At 37.2% G+C, this 8462-nt stretch overlaps 1 protein-coding gene across 2 annotated transcripts; it reads right to left on the minus strand.

The window, feature by feature from the left end:
* Positions 1 to 5252: 5252 nt before the first annotated feature.
* Positions 5253 to 8248, minus strand: LOC105940533 (B-cell receptor CD22). 2 transcript variants are annotated; one of them, XM_024799275.2, is made up of 8 exons: positions 8197 to 8248; positions 7978 to 8053; positions 7467 to 7850; positions 6425 to 6730; positions 6091 to 6351; positions 5920 to 6010; positions 5719 to 5764; positions 5253 to 5581 (listed from the first exon to the last, which is right to left on the minus strand). In XM_024799275.2, exons 2-8 carry the CDS (start codon positions 8048 to 8050, stop codon positions 5270 to 5272), a joined length of 1473 nt encoding a protein of 490 aa, XP_024655043.2. In that variant the 5' UTR covers positions 8051 to 8053; positions 8197 to 8248; the 3' UTR covers positions 5253 to 5269. The 2 variants fall into 2 exon arrangements, 1 of the variants encoding a protein (XP_024655043.2); XR_013100088.1 differs by having other exon boundaries at positions 5544 to 5581; positions 5719 to 5831.
* Positions 8249 to 8462: the final 214 nt, after the last annotated feature.

The following is an 8462-nucleotide window of genomic DNA, read 5'->3' on the forward strand; positions in this document are numbered from 1 at the left end:
GAGGTGTGGAGAGCAAGAGTGAAACTGAGAGCAGGTCCACAGATGTCTATTATGGTCTGTCAGCACACTGATCAGAGATCTGAGCATGAGCCAATGCCAACAACTGAGCAAGAGGGGCTGTTATTGTGTGTGTGAAATACATTTCTTGCTCAAATTAAACTATTCTTTGCTCAAAAATAATTTTCTCCTCAAAATGTAACATTAGACTTGCCAATTTTCTTAGATGTGCTCAGAATAGAGGCAAAAAATAACAGCACAGTTTATTTTTGTGTTTTTGTCTCCCTCTAGGGTTTCCTGTGAAACAGTTGGATCCACTTTCAAGTTCACTAAACTGTTGAGAGAGAACAGTATTGGGCTTGGTACTAAAGAAAAATAATGTATTACACATTACCAGTTACTTTTCTTAAAATTAATGCTTTATGTTACTTAATTACTCACTGGAGAAAGTTAATTGTTACACTACTTATTACATTACATCGCTGTCACTCTAAAAACTGACACTGTCACATAATTAGCAGTTAACAATAAAAACTTAAAGATTACAGGCCCACACACCCACACAATGTGTGTCGCCCTAATGAAGACACACATACAATCTTTCTTTTAGTTTGTATGTATGAACACAAAGTCGACAACAGCGTGTGTTTTTCTTTGTTAACACGTTTCTGTAATGTGATCTCCTTTTAGACATTCATATTTTCTTCGCCTCAGAGTTGCTCTGTGTTGAACTGTTTTCTGGCTTGTTGACTTTCACCTCTGCAAACACCAAATCCTGCTGTTGTCCTCTGTCCTGCACTGAGTCAGAGGATGCTTCATAGCCTAGCAAAAACACGTTTATATCTCCATAATGGATGTTTTTCTTCTTCTCCTTCTGATTTACTTGCTGGCTCTTCAACAACCAGCTCTTCACTTATTTGAATCTATAAAATGAAACAAATAGAAAGTTTCATTTAAATCTATTAAGCAGCTGGTGGAGGTACTACAGTAAATAACCTTCTGAACAGTTCAGTAAATTACAGGGAAGTTTAGTATTTCCTTAGAGTCTATTGTTGAGTTTGATGCTTTAATTTTAAGCACTTGTAAGACATAAGAGGCCATTAAACATGACTTAACTATCCTGTGTTTGAGGTTAAATATATGTGTAAGTAAACAGATAATTTAACATGCAGGTAACGTGTCAGTGACAGCAACTGATCATGTTTTCTACTGTGATGTAATATTTACCAAACAAAGATGATCAAGAAGAGTGACATCATCCCGAGGATTCCTCCAAGAAGTGACCACAATGGGAAGGAGCTACTATCCTGCTCTTCTGGTAAATAAACAAGATCAATATGAAACAAACAAGAGTTAAAGTAAACACTTGCCTTAATAAATATGATTCATTTTTTTAAAAAGACATAAATCTGTCACATAGAAATATTTTCTGAGCTTAGTTCATTACTTTTGGTACTTTTCGGAGTTCAAGTGGGTCTCAACATCCACAGCCGTAGTATTTAAGTCAGAGTTATAGATATACACAGTTATGTTTAATAAGTGAATAACACTCATCATCTTGTTACAGTCCAGTGTTCTGTTGGGTTCTGATGCAGGTATTGTAAGAGCCACTAATAGAAATAATGGCAGACCAAATGATTAAGCAATCTTCTTGCATAAACTTGTGTGCTTGCAGTCACTTTGCACAGACTGTGCCTTCAGCTTCCTGTTGACAAACTTCCTCAATGTGTTTAAATGTTTCTGCTTTAATTTAATGAGTCATTTATCAGTTGAACCACATGGCCAAAAGCATCCATTTAAATGTATTTTCTTTCTTCACCAGCACCAAAATCATAATCACATATTGTGAGAAACATCTCAGTTACACCACAGTAAGTACAGTTTGGCTGTGATGCAGCAAAAGCAGGTGGCTGATTCTTCACAGCTGAATTTATTAGTTACAGATAGCAATTATTTTAAGCCTGCTATAAGTAAATGTCACATATTCTTCTGTTTCTTTGTTAGCTAACTTTAGAAGTAAATATTATGAATGTTTTATGTCTATGCTTTGTGTTAACATAAGTGTTTGGGAATCATACATGTGAGCATATTTTGCAGCTTTAAATACTCAGCTTCACAGAGCTGCTTACATAGCAGCAGACTCTAGTTTTACTGGATAAAAGAACTTGTTTCCTTTGTTATAAGAACTCAATGATCTATCTACAAAGAAAATTCAATAATCAATTCTTTAAAAAAAAACTAGCATGATGTTTTTGCTGTGTGCTTTGTACCTAAGATCATTATTTAATTAAATGCATTTATTCATTTTAATCTTTTTTTTCCTTTTGACTGCTCTATAAAAGTTATTGTGTGTCATTATGTAGCCACACCCAGGCCTGATTACTGCCACACCTGTTTTCAATGAAAAAAATCACTTAAATAGGACCTGCCTGACAAAGTGAAGTAGACCAAAAGAGCCACAGATCATCCCGCCATCCAAAAAAATTCAGGAAATGATAAGAAACAAAGTAATTGAGATCTTTGAATCTGGAAAATAAAGTTTGGTATAAAGACATTTCTAAAGCTGTGGGAATCCAGTGAATCACAGTGAGCCATTATCCACAAATGGTGAAAACATGGAGAAGTGATAAATGTGAAGCTGATTAATATTACCCCAAGAGCGCAGCAATGACTCATCCAAGAGGTCACAAAACCCAGAAAAACATCCAAAGAACTGCAGGCCTCACTTGCGTTTATTAAGGGCAGAGTTCATGACTCCACTATAAGAAGGAGACTGGGCAAAGATGGCCTGTATGGCAGAGCTCCAGGATAAAAACCACTGCTGAGCTAAAAGAACATGAAGGCTCATCTCTGTTTTGCCAGAAAACATAATTTTGATGCTCAACACTTTTGGGAAAAAACTCTGTGGACCAACAAGACTTTTGCACATCTGAGTTTGGGTTTTCTTAGGAATAAGCAAAAGCATCAGGTCTAGACATACAGATCCAGGAGTTCAAACTGATACAATGAGTTTTGGACAAGTTGTAGGTGAGCAATAGAGAAGAAAAGAAAAGAAAGAGAAGGTTGATGCAAGGGGTTCTGCTGTTGAAACTGGGTCTAACAACATGGCTTCTATGTGCCATCTACCTCTCGATGTCACTAAAGCAGTCAAGGAGAGGCTGGACGGAGTATATACCAGAGTACTTTAGTGCAAAATAAACTTGACTGTTGTCTGCCAAACAATGAAAGGAAATATGTTTTGAGAAAATAGTGTCAAGTGGCAGCAGGTGAAAGGAGAAAAGGAGAGGTCCAAGAATTAAGCCTTGTGGTCCTTACTGGGGGGGGGGGGCAGAGGTGGCGATAAAACTATCATTGCTGACACAGAGATGAGGATCTCATGGTCCAATGTGTCAGAGCACACAGTTCCCGAAATCAGTTGCTGAAGGAATATCATTAAATTCCCTTAGTAGTGTTGTGGTAAACAGTGTTGTGGTGAGTTTTATACGCAGACTGTAACACTTTCAGGATTGCATGTTCATCTAAGAAGGATTTAGATTTTGGTTTAGGCATTTTTTCCAGGAGCTAAACAAAAAAGGTTGCTTTGACACAGGGCTAAAGTTTGACAAAGCAGAAGAATCAGGCTGGAGTTTTTCAGCATGTGTTGCACAACAGCATGTATAAAATGTTTGGCACTACTGAAAAATTCAGGGTCCTTCAAAGTAAACCAAATCACTGTAACACCATTTTTAAAATATAAGACGTTTTATAACAAAGTCATGTCAAGTCAATTTATTTATAAGAACAATATTGAAAAACCAGTAAAACCATAAGACAAGAAATAGAGAGAGTAGAGAGCTGTTGTTGTGGTGTGAAGTACTTGCGGCTGGTAGCTTGTGAGCTGCAGCCACGGTAAATAAAATGGCTCAAAACCTCGACCCGTGGACTCGCCGTGTCTCATTCACATTCTTGAAGTCAGTAGATGATAGAACTGATTCACCCAAAGTTGTCCAGAGTTCATAAGAATCTGACCAAAAATAACTCATTTAAATACCATTTATTTAACACCATCACTCTGAAATATGACTATAATTGATTTCAGTTTCGTGGGTTCTCCTCAAAGGATGAAGAAAGAAGTGAAGCAGAGCCTGAAAACGGCACTCAAATCCAAAAAGTGGCATCACAGGAGATCTTAACAACAGACACATTATTGGTTAAATTTCACTCAACACCAAAAGACAAAACTCTAAATCACCATTTGAATTTTAGTGTTCCATCACTCCACACTAACATGAAAAAACAAGAACACATTTCACTGAGCTCATCATCAGACAAAGCATCCACAACAATACTTGGAGGAACAAACAGGCACTAATAAGAGCCTTATTAGAACATCCAAATCAGAAAGCTTACAGTAGTTTATGCTGTGTCTCGCAGTGGTTTTTATATTATGCCATACGGATTTAGGGATATGCTGGTTAGACATGCAGCTCATACATTTAAAGATAAGATACGAATGTAGTCTGATTTACAGAAAAGTAATGGCATTTGCTCTTCAATGTGATCAATGTACTGTAACTTTGCAGCAGAAACTGAACTGCTGGGTCAATATTGACTTGTTTTAACATTTGTGGTGTGCTCAAGGCCAGAAAGGCCACTTTATGTGCTGTCTGGATCATATCACTCGGAGGAGTATTTGTAGGGTTCAGTGCTTTGTGGTCTGGGCAGTGGTATATGCTCATAAATAAGGGCTGAACATCAGACTAAAACAAAATCTGCAAATATTTGAAGTTTACACTCTCTAATTCTTAAGAGTTTTTTGTAAATCAAGTTCTATTTTCATGTGGAGTTTTCCTTCCTTTTAGATGTTGCAGCCAGAGATTAGGGAGACACTGTATGAATTGCAATATTGTTTTGTAAGCTTTACAACAGAGCTTGAAGCAATATGTGTTGGATTAAAATCCACCAGAAACTTTCTCTGTTCCATGAAACGTTGGGCGTAGTCAAACAGTCATATTTGATTAGAGGGAGATTCGTAATGAAGTGAGGTGATCTGGAAGTATCTGACTGGCCACTTTAACGAGAGCTGGTCAGATTATCACTTCACAGGTGAACTCTCAACATCATGTTGGTGATGTTTCTGATCCAGTGATGTTTCCAGAAATCTTATTCCACTAGTGAGACAGATATGCAAGCATCTAAATGAAGTTTAAAGGGAAAGCAGAACCCCCCCCCCCCCCCCCCCCCCCCCCCCCCCCCCAAAAAAATATGCAGGAAGTGGTTTGCTGGGTTAACTTCATTGATTTCTGTGTTTCTTTGTTAATGGACTTTGGTAATGTAATGTCTTAACACAGCTGTTCTCACTTATTCGGACCTCAGCGTAGAGTTCCTCTTGGCCATGAGCTCTCTGTGTTAAGCTGTTTTCTGGCTTGTTGACTTTCACCTGTGCGTACACCGTATCCTGCTGCTGTCCTCTGTCCTGCACTGAGACAAAGGATGCTTCATATCCAGGCTCAGAGAAGTTGATCTCTCCATAATGGATGTTTCCTTCCCCTCCTTCTGTTTTACTTGTCGGCTCTTCAACAACCAGCTCTTCACTTCTTTGACTCTATGAAATAAACCAGGAGGGTTTGTGGCTGCATTTCAAACTATTCTTATTGCTATTTTCAGACAATTTAAAGTGAACATATTGCCCTGATGAAATTAGTAATCATCTGAACAAACTAAAACTTCGTATTTTCCTACCTGAGTCTCTTGCTGAGTTTGGTACTTTAACAACCTGAGAGCTCTGCTGTAAAAGGTAGACACATCCACTATAGTCACTTAGTTGTTAAATATTTTTGTGAGTAAAGTTAAGCCTGAAAGGAAAAGGACATTTTTAATATGTAGCTAAAATATCCGTGACAGTAGCTGAACATGATTTCTGTTTTGATGTGAGATACTTACAAAGCAAAGATAATTAAACAGATCAGTAAGACCAACCCAAGGATGCCTCCAAGAAGTGGACCCAGTGGTAAAGAACCATTATTCTGATGTCCTGATAGAAAAATATGAAAAAAATAATGTTCCCAAAAAAAGATGTTATTTAATTTGCCATATGGTGTAGTTTAACTTTACCTGCAACAGTCACGTTAATCTCTGCTGATGTTTGATTACCCAGATCATTAGTGGCCACACAGTAATAAACTCCTCCATCTGGTACATTGAAGCTGTAAATCTCTCCTTCAGATACTTTCACAGCTCCATCTCTGCTCTTCTTGAACCAGGTGAAATTGCTGACTGGAGGTTTGGCTCTGCTGGAGCAGGTCAGCTTCACCCAGCTGCCTGCTGACACCAAACCTGATGGATTGATGGATGCTGAGGTGTTTTTAGGAGCATCTGGAGGAAAAGATAAAGTCCCATAAATGATGATATGTTGACAAAGTCCAACAACAAACTCTGATTGTCTTACATGAAACACTGAGAGTCTCTTCTGTCTCTGCTGTCTTGGTGTCTTTTCCTTGGTTCACAGGATATCTGGCAGAGCAGCTGATCTTCTTTCCATCATGTGTGTCTGACAGAGTGATGTTCTGCTGGATTTTAGTTGTAAAGCTTCCATCTGTGTTTTCCTCTATTTTGCTGTGAGAGTCTTGTTGGAGATTCCAGGTGAGTTGAGGAGGGGAGTGTGGACAGGGAGTGAGAGCTGAGCAGGTTATAGTGACAGACTCCTTCTCCTTCAGATCACCTGGGATTGTAATATTGGGCCTCCAAGGAGAATCTGTGGTTTCACATCACAAACGTATTTGTAAATCGATAATAGAGAAATACAGCAAATACAGACAGAGCTCAGTGTAGGTGTTTGAAAGTCCCCATACATGTTTCTACTGTACAATCGAGAACAAATGTAAAATGTATTCAGGTTATATTATTTGCAGAAAGTAGCAGACATGTTTGAGCTCTGGATTAGTGTTGTGATAATACAGGAAATACAGTCAAGACACAGAGAGTAATGTGGGACTTTTGCTGCATTCAGGGAATATATTTTATTAATTTTTTTTTTACAATATGTTTATGTCATCTATCCTCTAAATATTGTTAATTACTTATTTACTTTTTTGCACAGTTTCATGTCTTTTAGGGTTTATTTTTCTCTTTCTGTTTCTTGCAGTTTTGATGGAGTCTTGGTATTTGCATAATACAGACTATAGTCCATATGTCTATGTATGTTAACATTGTGCAGTCAGGTTGTGTTTCGTATGTGTTTATAAACTTTACTAAACAACATTTATGCTGAAATGAAAACCTTTTTTATTTTTGACTAAATCCTTTTATTGTTCACAATAAAGAACACAAAAAAGCATCTAAATACAAAACAATTACAGAAACATATTTTTGTTATATTGGACTTTGTTGTGTTGGATTTGTTTTTTGTTGTTTAAAACAAGGCTGCATTTAACTTTATATTTTTGTTTCAATAAAAATTGCATCGACTGATGAAAAGAAATGTATCTTACCTTTAATTTTTATTTTAAGAGGTTCACAAACAGCTGTTGCTCTGAACGGCCAGTTCATAATTCTGAAGTAGTATGTGTTTGTATAAGTTGTGGTTAAGTTGGAAAACAAAGTGGTGCAGTTTTTCTCCTTCAGGTTTCCTGTAATCTTCATTGGATAGATGTTAACTGTCCCACTGCTGTTGAAGATCTCATTGTTTGGAAATTTATTAACATTGGAGTGATTTTTAATCCACACTCCAAAGACAGCTCTTCTGATGTCAAACTTTACTGGTCCAGCAGCACTAAAGCTACATGGGATTTGTAAACATGATCCACTCAGAGCTTCCATCTCTGTTGGTGCAGTGATGAAGAGGTCTGAATACTCAGGACAAGCAGTCGAAGGCTCTGGAAAAAACAAACAAACAGAGTATATCATTAAAATGTTGAAATCTCTCAATTTTTTTCTCCTGTCCTCTCAACATCTTCAATATAAAGTTAACTGAATGTAAATGACTGAAATGAGTCGACTCACTTGGAATAAAGAGGAGACTCAGTAACATGATGCCTGTCATGATGTTCACAGACTGGACTGTCACAAAACTCATCACCTGGAAAAATATGAAAAAATACATGAATCCAGTGATGAATAAGGAACATGTAAATTCTTTAAAAAAGTAATTTGTTATTAAAAATAGAAACACAATATCACAGTCTGATATAAACAAACAAAACTGCAAATGTGTTTTCTTACCAAATGATCAGACTGCTTCAGCAGAGAGACGACAAAATAAAAGTCAACGTGTGATTTCAGCAGAAGCAAAGTGAGTGAAACACTTCTCTGTTTGGATGTTGTAATGTCAAAGCAAACAGACGTCTGATGTTCCCATCATGCACTCCAGTTTTTCAGATGCTGTACTCCTCATCTGTCTGCCCTTAGATGTTCTGATTTTAACTGTGTTTGTGATTAATTTATAGTTTACCTGAGTTTATCAATATCTCATGTAGACACAGGATTAA

This window comes from Maylandia zebra, linkage group LG9, assembly GCF_041146795.1.
Source record: "Maylandia zebra isolate NMK-2024a linkage group LG9, Mzebra_GT3a, whole genome shotgun sequence".
NCBI lineage: Eukaryota > Metazoa > Chordata > Actinopteri > Cichliformes > Cichlidae > Maylandia > Maylandia zebra.